This window comes from Eubalaena glacialis, chromosome X (assembly GCF_028564815.1).
Source record: "Eubalaena glacialis isolate mEubGla1 chromosome X, mEubGla1.1.hap2.+ XY, whole genome shotgun sequence".
Taxonomy (NCBI): Eukaryota; Metazoa; Chordata; class Mammalia; order Artiodactyla; family Balaenidae; genus Eubalaena; species Eubalaena glacialis.
The window spans coordinates 112,514,165-112,532,284 of record NC_083736.1 but is presented as its reverse complement, the minus strand read 5'-3'; the positions used below and the strand labels follow the sequence as shown (position 1 = coordinate 112,532,284).

General features: G+C 41.4%; 1 protein-coding gene across 2 annotated transcripts in view; it reads right to left on the bottom strand.

The window, feature by feature from the left end:
- The window catches only part of GRIA3 (glutamate ionotropic receptor AMPA type subunit 3), a 285,426-nt gene that overhangs the window by 61,043 nt on the left and 206,263 nt on the right, over window positions 1–18,120 (bottom strand). For both annotated transcript variants that reach the window (XM_061179160.1, XM_061179159.1), the window contains exons 8-11: window positions 17,024–17,128; window positions 16,094–16,201; window positions 14,717–14,923; window positions 966–1,342 (exon numbers count right to left, since the gene is read on the bottom strand). In XM_061179160.1, coding sequence (XP_061035143.1) covers window positions 966–1,342; window positions 14,717–14,923; window positions 16,094–16,201; window positions 17,024–17,128 — 797 coding nt within the window. The remainder of the gene's footprint in view (window positions 1–965; window positions 1,343–14,716; window positions 14,924–16,093; window positions 16,202–17,023; window positions 17,129–18,120) is intronic.

Below are 18,120 nucleotides of genomic sequence, written 5' to 3'. Positions count from 1 at the left end.
TTGATTATAGCCATTCTAGAGGATGTGTAGAGCTGTCTCACTGTGATTTTAATTTGCATTTCCCTAATGACTAATGATGTTGAGCATCTTTTCATGTGATTATTAACCATTTTTATACCTTCTTTGGGGAAATATCTATTCAAATCTTTCATCCATTTTTAGAATTGGGTTGTTTATCTTCTTTTTATTAAGTTGCAAGAGATCTTTATATATTCTGGATACAAGTCCTTTATCACATGTATGATTTCCTAATATTTTCTCCCACTGTGGCTTGTCTTTTCATTTGCTTAATGATGTCTTTTGAAATGCAAAAGTTTTGACTTTTGGTGAAGTCCAGTTTATCAATTTTTACAGTGGATTGTGCTTTTTGCGTTCTGGAAACTCTTTGTCCAATCCAAGGTCACACAGACTTCCTCCCATATTTTCTTCTAGAAGTTTTATTGTTTTAGTGATAAAACTTGGGCAAGATACTACAGTGAAATAGTTCTAGGCAGTCAGAGAGCAAAATGAAAAATGGAGGGGAAAGGGGAAGGTAGGAGGGTTTTAAAGAAGAGTTCTGTCTTTTAAATATTTTCTAGATCCAGTCTCTGGTCAAATGAGAAAATGTTCTAGCTCAATTAATGAGGAAACCATGCCTGTTTGTTCTGATCAAGATTTAGTGTTAGCTTTATCTGAATAATATCAATATTAGCTGGCAATGTTGCCTTTATCCAGAGTTCAAATGTTTGCTATAATGCGTATAAATTGATGATACCATAGAAATGCATGAAAGACATTCAAAGCAGCACCAATAACACACTCACTTCAAGGACGCAAGCAAACAAAAATGGCTTGATGATAATTTGTCGCTGGATGGAATGTTAAATGAAAGAAATCTGGACTTGAGATGGATGAATATCAGATGTGCATGAATGGATCATGGCCATAACATGCAAGGAGGCATTGGGTATGACATGGAAACAAACCTTGGAGAAATATCACATCCTTGCTGCATAAAGGCACCCAAGGAAAACCAAAGACTGTTAAATATTCCAAATTCATTTGGAGGATCAGGAGGGCTTTGCGGGTCACGAGGTTCTTCATTGTTGTCTTCCAAGTGCCATTCGTAAGGGCTGAATCTGCTGACTAGGAAAAGAACTACACTGACTCCAATGTAAGCGAAGACGATGCACATCCAGATTTCATAAGCCAAGGGATCCAGAAACGAGAATACTCCTGGTTTTGATTTCTGAGGCTTCTTTATCATGATGGAGATGCCCAGGCTCATAAACGGCTTTGAGAAATCTATGACTTCTTCACGGACCAGCGTTATAGTGAGTGGAGCAACAGCTATATCAGCCCTCTGGAAAAAAACATTTTTTGACTTTTAGAGACAGTATTTCCATTAGTCATTTGCCACTTAATATACCTCTTTGGTAGAAATATGAAGTCTTAAGTCACTATAACCAACTGATTTGTCAATGCTTTGGTTAGACAAGTAGTAGCATTCAGTGGGTCCTAAAATACTCTAACTTGATGATAAGTTAAGGAAAAGACACTTCATCCTCTGAGGCATATTGGCTTAGGGCAACTGATTCAAATTTTTTTCCTAAAATTGTTTTGCTACCTTGCAACTCAACTTGTACTCTCCTGTGACATACCACTGTTTAATTCTTATATTCTTATTTTAATTTTCATGCTCTTATGTCATATCTCCCTTACCTGACCGGAAATTCTTGTGGGAACAGCATAATGGTCTATACTTTTGATATGTGCCTCCCTCCCCACCATGAGGTGCAACACAGGACTACAGTACTCAGTTTAACACTTGAGTGTTTGCCATTATTCTTGACTTATTTCTTTGAGAGTATGTCTATAAAAACATAAGTTCTTTGAAGGCAGGGGCTCAATTTCCTATTTTTGTATCTATCACTGCAAAAGATACTAAACTAAAGAAACTGTAGATGCCTAAAAAATAAGCTCTTGACTATTGAATACGAAATATGCAAACATGAAAGAATTCTGCATGGGCAATAACAAGGGCAAAGCAGTTATTACAATACATATTAATTTATATAGTAAGCCATCATTTCTAGTGATAAATATCAGTGTAGCACTCACATGTATTGGATCAATAAAATAAATGTGTCAGTAGTGCACTGCATAATTAGTTCAGGCGAAGGCAGACAATGTTTTTATATTAGTCCCATGAAAATAGGCACTAGGAACTTCTACACTTATTTCCTTTGTCTTCCACAATAGTTCCCTTATGTCAGTAGTAGGTTTTAGTCTGGAGCCAGGCCTTAAAATGCATACTTATAAAAATGCTTCTAAGGAAAGGCTTTGGATGGTATATCAGGTATAAAGTGAAAACACCAATTTTGATGATCATTTTTTCTTTGTTAAATAGTTATGCCTCAATATCCCTACCAGTAGGGGAAGAATGATGAAATCTGAGAAGGGTATTTTTTTTTAATGTTTTAGTACTTTGATTTACACATGGTGACTCAAACTGGTTAAGAAACACTCCTTAATTAATTGAAGGGGAAATGCAGTAATAAACAGCCAGCTAACATTGATTCAGTGCTTACTCTGTGTGAGGTGTTGTGCTAAGCCCCTTATATATATTTAATTCTCACAGCAACCTTGAGGTTGGTCCTTGATCATTCCCATGTTAGAGAAGGAGGAAGTGAGGCACTGAGAGGCTGGGATTAGAACCCTGGTCTTCAGATTCCAGAACTCACTCTCTTAACCACCATAATATTCTAACTCCAGAGATACTTGCAGGTTTCTACTATATATTCCTTTTATGTACAATAATCAACCTCAGCCAACGCCTCTCGGGTTCATTCCAGTGTATATCTGAGCGCCTATTCTGTGCCAAGCACTATTCTTGGTGCTAGGGGTGAAGCAGTGAGCAAGACAAAACAGACAAAAATCTGCTGCAGAATGTATGCATTTATTGAAGCCAACAGCCTGCTGACCAAATCTACCTTGAAGGCTGACTACCATCTCAAACTCACCATTTCTAAAATTAAATCCATCATCTATCACCGTGAGGTTGATTCTTCTTTAAGTCTGTGAATGATGCTTATTCCAAACGTTTCCCAGTCCCTAATCCTTACCTACCCTCTCTGCAGATGATCTTGCCTCTTCCTTTACTGAGAAGATGGAAGCCATCTGATATGAGCTCTATCACCTCAGTGCCTTTCTTCTCTTCCTCAATATATTGCTGTTATCTTTATCCCTTCTGTCATTCCCATCGCTTAGAAAATGAACTCTTTCTTTCTAAGATTTAATCTATGTATTCCTTGCATCTCATACTCTTCTGTCTCTTCTTAAAATTCAGCTCTTTATTCTCTTTTACTATTTTTTCCTTCTCAATCTATTCTAGTGGTTCTCAGTGTGTGATTCCCCAGACTTAGCAGCAACAGAGTCACCTGGGAACTTGTTAGAAATGCCAATTCTCAGGCCCCACCCCATGTTTATTAAATAAGAAACTTGGGGGCCCCCCTCAGGTGGCCCTCCAGGTGATTCTAATTCCTGCTGTAATTTGAAACCAATGACAGGTCTTATTCACTTAATAATTACCTCATACTCAGGCCATTCTGCATACTGACAAAGAAAAATGAAACAAAAAAACACTTCTTCCTCCTTTTTTTGATCCTACTACCCTCTTAACCATACAGCATCACTCCCTATCACCACCAATCTTCTTGAAAAATTCGTCTTTACTATCTCTTGATTTTAACACAATGTTTCCCTTATACACCTGTGCTCTAACTTCCATTCCCCTCCAATTTAGTGAAATTGCTTCTTGAACTATATACTTGGTTACCAAATTCAAAGACCTTTCCGCAGACCACTCATATGATACCACTGGCCCTTAGCACTATATATACCCTCTTTCCTTAGCTCTCTGATGCTGAAGACTATGGGTTCTTCTCCTACCTTTCTGAATGTTCATTTTCTGTCTTTGCTTCCTAGTTCTGCTCTCTCAGTCAAGATGTACGTTTGTACCCCCAGAGTCTATTCACGGGCCCTGGTTTGGTAGGTAATTAATGAAGGTTTGTGGAATAAGCAAGTCTCTTTAAGGTTCTGTTCTTCCTTTCTCCCCTCAGTATTATTACCTATGGCTTCAACTCTTCCCTCATTGCGCTAACTCCTGAATCACCAGCTCCACATTTCTAACTGGAGGGGAGACAAACACAGATTTTATCTATTTTACTCTTTTGCCTGGGGCCAGACCAGGTCGTAGAAACAAAAGCAACTGAGGAGAATGGAATTGGCCCAAAAGCTAGTGGGGTTTTTTGGCACAGAGAGTCTGAATCAGCTAGAAAGAACCTTGTCATGCCAAGAGAATTCACAGATAAAGCCACCTTCTATCCCTGCCAATGTATTTCTACCTCCTGCTTAGAACGTGCAAATGCCCTGCTAGCAGCATTTCCCAGTTGATCTCATTTGATTTAATTACTTCATTTAAGTAGTTTTTTATCTTTAAAGTCAAAATACTAGATAGTTCTGAAAGAAACTGCCACTTCTTTGTTTTGGAAGGAAGAACTAAGGGACACTTGTGTGAGAAAATCACTTTGGATTGAATTTAGGGGAATTAGGTTCTTTTTCAAGCAGGTCAAGAAAGGATTTTGAGAATCTTGACACCCTTTAAGAGAAAAAAAACCTAACTCAGTAACTGAAACACTCACCAGATGATAAGCACAGCTAAATGCTAACAAGATGTGGCTAGATAGACAAAGCGGGGCTTCTTGTCTGGTTTCCAGGAACGTGCAGCAAAAGAACAGATTCCCAAAGAAAGCCATTTTTATTTTTTTAAATTTTATTTATTTATTTTTTGCCTGCCTGAGCATCTGTATTTTTTTTTTACTGAGGTATAACTACTGAAGCCCGCGTGCCTAGAGCCCGTACTCTGTAAGAAGAGAAGGCACCGCAATGAAAAGCCTGCGCACCGCAATGAAGAGTAGCCCCCGTGCGCAGCAACGAAGACCCAATGCAGCCAAAAAGAAAGCCATTTTTAGTTTGAAGTACTTTTGAAGTCACACAAGACAACAGGAAGAAGCTGCTCCCCGCAGGCACTTGCTCTTCAGCCAGGCTTTTCTACCTTTACTGAATTGTTTCTTTCTAAGGAGCTTTTTCAGAGATGGCAGTTTGTTTTTCTGGAGGGTGCTTCTTCAATGAAGAACAGTGTTAAATCTGTACTCAATTAAGCCTCATTGATGTGGACCTGGCTCCAAAATGAGAATTACCACGCTGAACCTGAAAAAAGACCTATACAGACAGAAATAGACAAAGGGATAGCAAAGAGCAGGTAGAAGAGGCTCAGCTGGTAGAGGAGGAGGGAGCTGCTGATCGAGCCAACTCAGCCAGAGACTGAGCAGCCCCGCCCATCTCTTGTATGCTTGGTGAGGCCAACGCAGCAGAACGGTCATATCAGCTCATAGCCAGCCTTGGAGAAACCCTTGCCCTCTGCCACCACTACCCCTTCCTCCATATGAAAAGGCTCTTGTCATGGTCTCTTATTTCAGAGCTCAAGCCCTGCTTGGCATAATGTCTGTGACGCAATCCACATAGTTATTAGAGGCAATGGGGAGTAGCAGGTAACTAACTAGTGTCAGAAAAGACCCATTTAGCTCTCCTGGGACAGCTGTAGCATGCAGATGAGCGGGAAGGTCATTTTCAGGTCAACTTAAAGATTTCAGGGGCCAACACTGACGAAAAAGTGAAAAAGGCAACTCCCCAAATGGCATTCCTTTCCTGGTCTCGGCTCCTTATGAAAGCCAGCTGTGGCTGGGAGAGAGTGTTAAGAATTCTCCAGAGGGCTAGGGAGCAGCTGAAATTTGGAGTCAGTAGTGAAGTATCTCACTTGTGGCATCCTGAGTCAGTCCAGCGGCCTTTTGTCCTCAAGCCTCTATCTGTGCCAGTAACAGCAGTCAGCAGGCCATTTTCAGAAACCTAGGTGGGGAAGCAGGTGGTGTGACGGTGCTCTGGGTGATGGACAAACCCAGCAACTGGCAAGAGCTCAGGGTAAGAGTGTGCTAGCGCTTTTGCTTGCATCTTGACTACTTAAAGGATTTTCATCAAGCGGCTTAAGAGTGGCTGTGTGGGCTCAGTAAACACACAGAATTAGGTTTGATTTTTCCACTCACTGGTGGCAAACCCGGAGTAACTGCACTATTGGAGGGGATTTAGCTTGAGGGGATATATAATCCTTTTCATAGGTGGGTTGCCAAAGTCGTACATTTCATAAAACTTAAAACCCAACAAACTCATATGTATAGGGACGATGCGCTTAAGAGTCTGACAGGTTGAAGACAGAAATGACGCTTATTTTATTTTTTTTAACATCTTTATTGGGGTATACTTGCTCTACAATGATGTGTTAGTTTCTGCTTTATAACAAAGTGAATCAGCTATACATATACATACGTCCCCATATCCCTTCCCTCTTGCGTCTCCCTCCCACCTTCCCTATCCCACCCCTCTAGGTGGACACAAAGCACCGAGCTGATCTCCCTGTGCTATGCGGCAGCTTCCCACTAGCTATCAGCTTTACATTTGGTAATGTATATATGTCCATGCCACTCTCTCACTTTGTCCCAGCTTACTCTTACCCCTCCCCGTGGCCTCAAGTCCATTCTCTACGTCTGTGTCTTTATTCCTGTCCTGCCCCTAGGTTCTTCAGAACCATTTTTTTTTCCCCGCCTGTAGCATTTGTTGTAAAGCTGGTTTGGTGGTGCTGAATTCTCTTAGCTTTGCTTGTCTGTAAAGGTTTTAATTTCTCCGTCGAATCTGAATGAGATCCTTGCTGGGTAGAGTAATCTTGGTTGTACGTTTTCCCCTTTCATCACTTTAAATATGTCCTGCCACTCCCTTCTGGGTTGCAGAGTTTCTGCTGGAAGATCAGCTGTTAACCTTATGGGGATTCCCTTGTGTGTTATTTGTTGTTTTTCCCTTGCTGCTTTTAATATTTGTTCTTTGTATTTAATTTGTGATAGTTTGATTAATATGTGTCTTGGCGTGTTTCTCCTCGGATTTGTCCTGTATGGGACTCTCTGTGCTTCCTGGACTTGATTAACTATTTCCTTTCCCATGTTAGGGAAGTTTTCAACTATAATCTCTTCAAATATTTTCTCAGTCCCTTTCTTTTTCTCTTCTTCTTCTGGGACCCCTATAATTCGAATGTTGGTGCGTTTAATGTTGTCCCAGATGTCTCTTTTCATTCTTTTTTTTTTATTCTGCTCTGTGATAGGTATTTCCACTATTTTATCGTCCAGGTCACTTATCTGTTCTTCTGCCTCAGTTATTCTGCTATTGAATCCTTCTAGAGAATTTTTAATTTCATTTATTGTGTTCTTCATCATTGTCTGTTTGCTCTTTAGTTCTTCTAGGTCCTTGTTAAACGTTTCTTGTATTTTCTCCATTTTATTTCCAAGATTTTGAATCATCTTTACTATCATTGCTCTGAATTCTTTTTCAGGTAGTCTGCCTATTTCCTCTTGCCTATTTGTTTGGTCTGGTGGGTTTTTACCTTGCTCCTTCATCGGCTGTGTATTTCTCTGTCTTCTCATTTTGCTTAACTTACTGTGTTTGGGGTCTCCTTTTCGCAGGCTGCAGGTTCGTAGTTCCCATTGTTTTTGGTGTCTGCCCCCAGTGGGTAAGGTTGGTTGAGTGGGTTGTGTAGGCTTCCTGGTGGAGGGGACTAGTGCCTGTGTTCTGGCGGATGAGGGTGGATCTTGTCTTTCTGGTGGGCAGGACTGCGTCCGGTGGTGTGTTTTGGGGTGTCTTTGAACTTATTATGATTTTAGGCAGCCTCTCTGCTAATGGGTGGGGTTGTGTTCCTGTCTTGCTAGTTGTTTGGCATGGGGTGTCCAGCACTGTAGCTTGCTGGTCGTTGAGAGGAGCTGGGCCTTAGTGTTGAGGTGGAGATCTCTGGGAGAGCTCTCGCCGATTGATATTATGTGGAGCCAGGAGGTCTGTGGTGGACCAGTGTCCTGAACTCGGCTCTCCGACCTCAGAGGCTCAGGCCTGATTCCCGGCTGGAGCACCAAGACCCTGTCAGCCACACGGCTCAGAAGAAATGGTAGAAAAAAAAGGAAGAAAGAAAAATAAAATAAAATAAAATAAAGTTATTAAAATAAAGAATTAAAAAATATTAAAATAAAAAAATTTAAAATGTAATTAAAAAAAAAGAAGAGAACAACCAAACCAATAAACAAATCCACCAATGATAACAAGTGCTAAAAACTAAACTATGATAAACATATAAATCAGAAACTATTCAGTCGCATATAGCAAACCCCAAGACTACAGTTGCTCCCAAAGTCCACTGCCTCAATTTTGGGATGATTCGTTGTCTATTCAGGTATTCCACAGAATCAGGGTACATCAAGTTGATTGTGGAGATTTGATCCGCTGCTCCTGAGGCTGCTGGGAGAGATTTCCCTTTCTCTTCTTTGTTCGCACAGCCCCTGGGGTTCAGCTTTGGATTTGGACCCGCCTCTGCATGTAGGTCGCCCTCTGGCGTCTGTTCTTCGCCCAGACAGGACAGGGTTAAAGGAGCGGCTGATTCGGGGGCTCTGTCTCACTCAGGCTGGCAGGAGGGAGGGGTACGGATGCGGGTCGAGCCTGTAGCGGCAGAGGCCGGCGTGACGTTGCACCAGCCTGAGGCGCGCCATGCGTTCTCCTGGGGAAGTTGTCCCTGGATCACGGGACCCTGGCAGTGGCGGGCTGCACAGGCTCCCGGGAGGGCAGGTGTGGAGAGTGACCTGTGCTTGCACACAGGCTTCTTGGTGGCTGCAGCAGCAGCCTTAGTGTTTCATGCCCGTCTCTGATGTCCGCGCTGATAGCCACGGCTTGCGCCTCTCTCTGGAGCTCGTTTAGGTGGTGTTCTGAATCTCCTCTCCTCACGCACCCGGAAACAATGGTCTCTTGACTCTTAGGTAGTTCCAGACTTTTTTCCCGGATTCCCTCCTGGTTAGCTGTGGCGCACTAGCCGCCTTCAGGCCGTGCTCACGCAGGCAACCCCAGTCCTCTCCCTGGGATCTGACCTCTGATGCCCGAGCCTCAGCCATGACGCTTAGTTTAAATGTCATTTAAAACTTTTTTTTTGAGCTGAAAGGCTTATGTTATAGCTTAATCATCCGATGATCTGATGCAAAACTTGTAACCCACCTGGAGACGGTGCGTGAGCAGGAGCTTGTCAGCTACAATTTTAAAGCACTTGTTGAAAGCAAGGGGGAGGCTGAGAGAGAGTGGGTAGGCAATGCATTGGCATGTAGTGCATAAGATATTACACGTCATCTGAGAGAAGAGGCAGACGTGACCTGACCCTTCATCCCTGTATCAACCATAAGGTTCTAGTAGCCTTTGGCAGACATGTTGTTTGGAAAGTTTAAATGTGTTGGAGAAAGGAGTGGGACAGAATCAAGCTAGACAATAGGCATATAATTGCTACCTGTTGGGGGCCTGGACTTAAACTGCTTTATTGGCTGTACTCTACGGGATATTTAATGTCTGCAATTGTTTGGGTCTGGAGAAAGGGATGAGGTCTATTTAAATCTCTGCAACAACAAGCAGTGTCACAACAGGATCTCCTCGTTTCTTTATACAGAACAGATGTCCCAGTCTGGATCTCTTGGTTAGGGCTCCCTGTCCTTGGGGAGCTGAGAGAGTTAAAGACAAAGTGAAGATAAAGGAGTGTCCCTGGAGCTGGGTAAAGTCCTCGTGAGACTAAATTCGGTTGGAAATATTTCCCCACCGTGTCTGCTCAGAATGGCAGACTTCCATGCATCATTAATGCTCCTTCCTGGAATTCATATGCCTCATTTGAAAGAGAGGGGTGCTTTTATCAAGCCATCAGCCCTCCTGCCAAAGCCCAGTGTAATCACCTGAAGAACAGAAGAGAATATTTGGCATCTGTTATTTCACCCTTGCTTCTCTGCCTTTTAGCTGGAAGGACAGATCGACTTTCTGTCTTCCTTAATGGAAAATGAATCTATCTTAGGATAGTGACAACTTAAGAGATAATTTCTTCTAGGTAGAGAAATGTCAGTGTGAATAGCATCTGTAAAATTGCCATTTGTCCCAGGAGTGTGAAGGAGTCTGAGGATGCCCAGGGGATGTGACCTGGAATCAGTTGTCCTCCAGCCTCATCTCCATCCCCAAGCTCTCTGCTCTCTTGTAAGCCAGAGGTACCAATATGGGTAGTATTTTGTGTGTCCTTTCCTATCCTTAGTTCTAAGTGCTAGGAACATAAGGAACATGGCAGCTGCCCACTGGGAGGTGTCCTTTTGTCAATTAGCACCTCAATTTCCTTCCAGCCCTTGTCCTGACTCTCTTTTTCTGTTAGATCATATCTCCTCTCAAAGGGCAGAAACCCTCAGCTGCCTACCTGGGTTTTCAAATATTTCAAGTGATAACTAGAGATGTGTATTACATTATCCTGGAGGCCACAGATAAACAGGATGGGTATCTCAGATGGAAAAGCTCGTAATCCAACTAGATTGTAAGCCCCTTGAAGGCAGGTAGGATTATCTTCCCATAATTGGACACGCTTAGTAAACTGAACCAATGACTCAGTGGACAGAGCACTGGACCAGGAATCATGAAACCTGAGTTATAGTCTAAGCTCTGCCAAGCTGTGTGATTTTGTGACTTTGTCACAATACCTGCCACTATTCCTGTCATCCCTGTCCTATAGCAGGACTTGGTTTCCTGGTTTACCCAATGGGCAGTTCTAATGTTCAGTCCTGGCCAGTCTCCACATTTATGTGTAAAATGAATGAAAAGGTAGGCTAAAGAATATCTAAGAGCCCTGCTAGCAACAAAATGTTTTTAAATGTCCTCTTAAAACACATGCTATTTGGGAACCGTAAAAACTTGTGGTCTGAGGACAACTGCCATGTGGTGATGTTACAGACATTAAGCTCAAAATCAAAACTTCTAAAAGCAGGTGGACAGTTTCAAGTCCATAATGTTCTGAAGAGCTTATATAACAGGGGCACATTGTGTCCTACTGACATTTGTTTCAAAAATAGCCTTCTTAGCGATACAAGGTGGCCCAAACATCAACCTTGATTTGCTTTTCTTTAGAGGAAAAAAAAAAACCATTTAGGACTCATCTGAAAAGAGGCTGATTGGCTTCTTTCTTCTTTAACAAGTTTAATTTATTTTGATTCTTTCTTGAGACTTTATGGCAGATACTGAAATCTCCTTTGCAAAGCTTTTTTCATCTCTGCCTTTCTTCATTTTTTTCCTACTCTGATCTGTTGTACATACTACAAGTATAAGAGAAAATGCCCTAAAGATAAAGCTGTGTCTATCTGTGTAGTTTTCGTGTTATTGCAAGAAATACTTCCATGTTCTCCATCCTTTTGCTTATTAAGCACTTAGGGGAGTCACCAGGGGGGTTTTGGCCTTCTTTTTCTTAAGCAACTTGCAAACCATAGGAGACCAGGCCTGCCAGAAATGAATGCCTGTTTTCACTTTTCTCCATTTCTATCAATGACAGAGAAGTTGCAAACTTCCCAATGCTGAAAGATGAAAACTTCTAAATGAAGAGGAAGACTCACTTAGCTTAGATCATCCTCCCTTACAGACAGCTCTCACTCCAAGCATGAGAAGAACGTCCATTTTTCATAGCCACACATCTTAGAGGAAAGTGGAACTTGGCAGTTCACTCAGATAGGTTGGTTTGTTCTCAGTTCCCGGGAATCACCTTGTGTTATGATCTCAGAAAGCACCAGACACTTGTTCTAGGTCAGGGGAGGGAGGAGGACATTTCTGTAAGAGCCTTCCCTGGCTATTGCTTTTATCTTTAGTAGAAAGAACTGGGTGAAAAAGATGGGTAGGCTCCTCCAGGAGAATTCTTACCTATTCAGCAGTAGAGAGTTGGTTTCTAAATTACTAAACAAATATGGGACTTGCTAATTCTCAAGCTCCCTCACTCACACATACACAAACCGGAAAGAGGAAGAGAATGTGGAGATTAAGTGGGTGCAGTACAGAGGACATGCCAGAGGAGAAACCAAAATCCACTGAGAAAGCTGGTCTTGGTCTGAACAATGTCAAGAAATTTGCCTTGCTCTTCAGCACTGTGTTTAATGTCCTGTGCAGTGACAGGAGGGCACTGAGCTATTTACACAGCGTGACAGGCTTTCTCTTGAGACAGTAGAGCGCTCTGGCAATTGAGACATAATGGCCCTAGTGGAAAGAGCCCCTAAATTCCTTGTCAGGTTTATGTAGCCAAATACTCTTCCCCCCAGAATGGCTAAGGCACCAAGGGCCTTTGCAACATGTTTCAACTATCTTTTAGGATGGGATGGGTCTGCAACACTTGGCTGTTAGGCGGTATAGGGCAATGGTTAAAGAACACAAACTTCATAGTCAGAGACCTGGGTTCAAATCACTGTGTCAGTACAAGCTGTTTGGCCTTGACGTGAGACTTCACCTCTCTAGGCTTCAATTTTTCTCATCTGTAGAATGATGTTAATAGTGTTTTGAGGATTAAGTTACATAATGCTTGTAAAGCACTTGGCACAATGCCTGGCGACCAGTAACTATGCAACAAATGGTAGCTAATAATAATAAAAATATTATAGGATTACCTCTCACCATGAACTCAATTTAATGGATATTGGCTGGGCATTATTACGTGCCAGGCATTCACTCATTAAAGCAAAAAACGAGCATCTCTTATGTACCAGGTAATGTGCTAAGAGCAGGGGAGAGCTGTGAGCAAGACAGGACCTCTTAGAGCCTGAGTGTTGGGCAGATTAGGGACAGGAAATAGAAGAAGACTTGATCACCAACTTGTAAAGTAAGAGGTTACAGCTGTGTCAGGATGGTTCAGAGCTTCTCAGGTTTCTCAGAAAGCATGGGTGCTCTGTCCCTTCTTCAGCCCCTCTCTCTGGCCTTAGAAGTTCTTCTTTCTCATAACTGGGTTCACTTGCATCTTATCTGCAATTCAGCCCTGCCCCAGTTCCCAGGACCAGCCTTGACCCAAGACAGGGTCCAGCCCCACAGCTGGGGGCTAAGGTTCAAATCGCCTTGCAGCTTGTCTGACTGGAAGATGGTGCCCTGGTTTTGATACTTGAGGTCCAGTCTCATTTTAAGCCTTAATTCCCTTTCTGTGCCCTTATTTTTAGAAATGAGCTTCTGCCTTTGTGCTTGTTCCTTAGGACCTGTTCCAAAAACTTATTTAGCGACCCCAGTACTATCTTACGATTGGAGAGCTACGCCTTATTCTTGTTAATTCCTGTCTCAAGCGCTAGAGTCCTTATCCTAAACCTCAGTCCAATAGCTAACTTGTGGACATTTGCTTCTTGCCAGACTCTTCTCAATATATCCACCCCCTAAATTCCTCTCCTTCCCCTAACCTGTTGTTTAGACAGGGACTGGTCGTTGCAAGTAAACTTTGTCTGCTAGAACTAAACCTCTGCCACTGCCACCTGCACTTGGGTTAGTTTTCTAGTGACTGGTTCACCCAATGGGTGGTTCTTATGTCCAGTTTTGTTTATTTCCATATGCCTCATTGGGTAGCCCAAGATCTGACCTTCCCAATCAGAGGCCAAAACCTTTTAAAGCTAAGCCCCTGAGGAGCTCTGAAGATACTACTGTACCCCTTTTAAAAAGCCCTAATTATTAGTATAAATCTTTTGTACTTCGCCCATGGGCAAGCCCTTGGCAGAGCCGTTCTGTTCATTCATTAATTCATTCAAAATATATTTATTGTACTTCCATTATGTGTCAGGCCATGGCATATTGAAATGAATCAGATATGGCTTCTGTTTTCAAGGAGTTCATAGACTAGTTGGGACAGCTGAACTTGAAAACAGATCGTTATAATAGAGTTTCAAAAGTACTATGAGAAAGCAAAAAAAATACTATAGGGAAGCTAAAAGCAGGGGCAGCTAACCAGACTGCAGGTGGGATTAGGGAAGGCTTCCTGAAAGAGGTGACACCTCTGAGTTCTGAAGGACTGGTAGGTGGTGTTAGCCAGCTGAAGAGAGGTGAAGGTACTTCCAGGCCTGCCTTCAGGGAACAATGCATACTTTGCTATAGCTGGAACATTGAGTGTGAAGGAGGAAGAGGACCAGATGAAACTAGAGAGGTAGGTGGGGGCCAGGTGACACAGTGCCTTCTTTGCCATGCTAAGGAGTTTGAATTTTATCCTGATTTCTAAGTGAGAAACTACAATAATGTGGATTTGATTTGCCAGGGTAAGAGCAGAGGCAGGGAAACCAAGTAAAGACTGTCAAATGGTAAGAACCGTAACTAAGATGATGATGGTGGGAATGAAGAGTGTATCTGGATTTGAGAGACAGAAAAGTAGAATTGATAGGATATGGTGACTGACTGGATATGAGGGGAGCGATGAGGAAAGATGACCTGGTTGCTTAGGCGACTAGGTGGGTGGTGATTCTGCTGCCTGAGACAGGGAACACAGAAGGAACAGATTTTCAGTAGAGGGCAGGCTGTACTTAATGTTGCCAGATAAAGTTCTCCAATTCTACTTTCCTTTCAGTAAAATAATCCTGTTGCCCAAAGGATGCTATTGACAAGCTACCTTTACAGAATTCAACTGTAGAATAAAACGCTTTTTGGTACAGATCATATGAAAACTATGCAATTGGATAAATACTGCACTTGAAAATTAAATTCCTCTATCTTTATTAGTTGGAAGGCATAGAAATAAATGAAAACAGTGTTGAAAAAAACTTACCCCATAGACAAGTTCCCCAACCATGCCGTTCCATATTTTAGTCTCCGGATCCCTTGCACCGTATTTCCCGTCACCGACAATGGACAATTTGTATTTGATCCTTACATGTTTGGCTATTTCATAGGCTAAGTCTACACAATAGCCTTCATATCGCTCATTTCCTTCCAGTTGCTCATGATTCTTCTTATACATTACATATGGTGATTCCTTTGGGACCAGAAGCAAGATCAAAGGATTACTCCTATACATTTTTCTAAGAGATAATAAATGTAATAATGAAGTTTTGTTCCCCTGTGGCTATTGAGGTTTGGTGTGTTAAGAGAGCCTTTAAAAATGTTTGCTTAATAAGCAGAAGAGCCTCAATTGACTATTCATGGGGGCACATATTCCTTGGAGTCCTTAATTGTTGATTTAAGGAAACAGAGAAGAATTTAAGTTCTTTTTGAGAGTTTGAAAGAACCAGTTTCCACCTGTAAAGTCTTTGATTTAGTCAAATTGGGCAGAGGTATTTCTCTTAGTTACACGAAGGTGAACTGCCTTTGATTTCTTGGGATTTACTATGTAAGAACCACAGCCAGCCCTGGCAAGCCCTAGGGAAGCACTGTGATCTTTGTGAGGTCAAGGTCTGTGGCTTATTCATTTTTATATCCTCAGGGCCTAGTACAGTACCTAGGACAAAGTGAGTATTTGATAGGCATGTTTAAATGAAAGATAAACTTCAGCTGAATCTCCATTTAATTAATCACAATTTCAGACCTACTCATTTTCAGACATACTCATTTTTAACCCGGGTTTGTACTTCATTCAGTAATGAAACATACCAGCTTTTAGAAAAGCATTTGAAAATAAGTGAAAATACTATTTCACATCCCAATAGTGCTTTTAGTTTTTCAGAAAAGCTTTACATGGTGAATATTGCCTTGAAACGTCTTATGACATGGATAGGAGATTATTATTACGACCATTCCATAAGTTAAAAAATAACACAAGCTGAGGCTCAGAGAAGTTGTGATTTGCACCGTTAAACTCAGGTTAGTGGTAGACCTAATATTAGAACCCTGGCCTACTCTTTCCTCCATACAACGCTATCTCCCCCACAATGAAGAATTACATTTCAAGTCCAGAAGAAGCATCAGTCCATGAGGGTAACAAAGAGGATAACAACATCTAAAACTATTGCGAATTCCTATTCTTTTTCTTTATTTAAATGACATTCTGTTCCTCATCATGGCAAGACATTTTGAAAGGTTCCTAAGCTGACCTGTTGGACGTTTCCACTGTTTGAACTTGAGGTCTTTCCTACTGGCTGAATAATGCTTTTCAGAAGACAGAAGTCTTGCCGTACAGAAAGCCCACCTACCTTCCGTCCATACTTACCAGAATGGTGGTTACTACTATGGTCCGGTTCTCTGCGGATGCACTGTCATTGCTGATTTGCTGATCCGAGAAAGGCACAAACCTTTCATACTCATTCCAGTAGCCAGCCTAGAAAGAGCAGACATTTGACCTGGTTGCCTATTTTTCACTCAAAAAGTGCTGCATGAAATTCAAGTGCTGTAGTAGAATGAAACTGTTTTGTAGTTGCTTGAGCAACAGATGTGCTGTTCCCTCATCTTTGGGGTTCCCATCCCCACCTTGCTTTTACTGATATTTGGTAAAAATAAGTTAGCCCACTGTAGAATGATCAGCCTTTTTGATTCTTTAAACTCAGATAGCAGAAAAATTCTTTCCTTAAAACTGTAGGAAAGCTGGGTGGGCAATCAGTTGAGTATCCTTGTAGAAATGGTACAAGATATTTTACGTTCTAAGGTTTTATTAAGTAACTACTAAATTCCCACGTCCTGACTAACTCACTATTAGTATGATAGACGCAAAGTGGTTATTATGAAATTTAGCTGTAGGGAAAGGTACTTTGTCCAGAGTCGTTTTGGTGGGTGAGTTGGCAAAATGGAGAGATTACCTACTTTCCAATTCTTTTGCTAAAATCATGTGTATCTTGGCAGCTTCTGTTTAAATAACATGCTATAAAATTTGTAATTCCTTCCCTGTATTGTAGGAAGCTGTTAATAAATCTTGAGTCTACCACTTTTAAAGGACCAGCCTCAGAGGGAAATAACTTTTAAAATGTGTAGATGGAACACTTTGATTACAAAACAGCTCTGCATCATATCTACACTATTCACCAAACGGAAAGGCAAACATGATGTGTGGGAATTTGCTTTGGGTGTGTTTCCTAACACCTATTTCCTTACATCTGAGGGCTGTCATGAGAGATTTTTTATTTGGATATCTGTTTTGGTTACTTACTTTCCGAGAGCCAGTGACTTTCATTTCGTACACATCGATGGTATAATTTGTCCTACGTCCGTAAGTGTCAAACTGGATGTTTCCAGTCATTCCTTGTACTTGCACCTGGTAGAAAGGGAAAAATGTAAAATTTAAAAATAGCACCACATTATTGCCTTTTTGGTTTTTGCGATGAGGTCCGCTGACAGATCTTGGAATCTTGGAGAATATTTATCTTGAGCCATTGAGCTATATAGCCACCAGATCAGTCTATACAGATCTTCATTTCCTCTCCAGTATTTTCTAAGTATGCCTTTTAGTTAATGAAGCTTTGAGTGGGTGTGACAGGCAGTTTCTTATATGATACAGTGAGGGCCCTACCACTACTTTTTCAAGGACCTGAAATTTCTTTTTTTTTTTAAATACTTAACTTTCTCTTTATTTACCGGTTTTCAGAATAAAAATCTTTCTTAGAATTGTCTAAAGGTAACCCATGTTTTTAGTATTATTATCAACTCATAGATTTAAATGTATTTTGTGTATTTCAATCCCTTTTTTTTGAAACTGATTTTTTAAAATTAATTTTTATTGCAGTATGGTTGCTTTAGAATGTTGTGTTAGTCTCTTCTGCACAACAAAATGAGTCAGCCATGCACATACAGATATCCCCTCCCTTTTGGACTTCCCTCCCATTTAGGTTACCACAGTACATTAGGTAGAGTTCCCTGTGCTATACAGTATGTTCCCATCAGTTGTCTATTTTATACATAGTATCAATAATGTATATGTCTCATTCCCAGTCTCCCAATTCCTCCCACCCCACTCCTTTCCCCCTTGGTATCCATACATTTGTTCTCTACATCTGTGTCTCTATTTCTGCTTTGCAAATAAGATCACCTATACCATTTTTCTAGATTCCAAGGAACCTGAAATTTCTACCATTCGTCTTTTCTGAAGGGAGTAGCCTGAAGAGTATTCTTAACTAGGATAATGCGTTCTTCTGAACTGTGAGTTCCACTATTCCCAACGTCCAAACATAAACCAGCTTCAGTAACGTGGGCTCTAGAGCTCCTGGATTCATACTGTAACTTCATCACTTACTAACTGTATGACCTTGG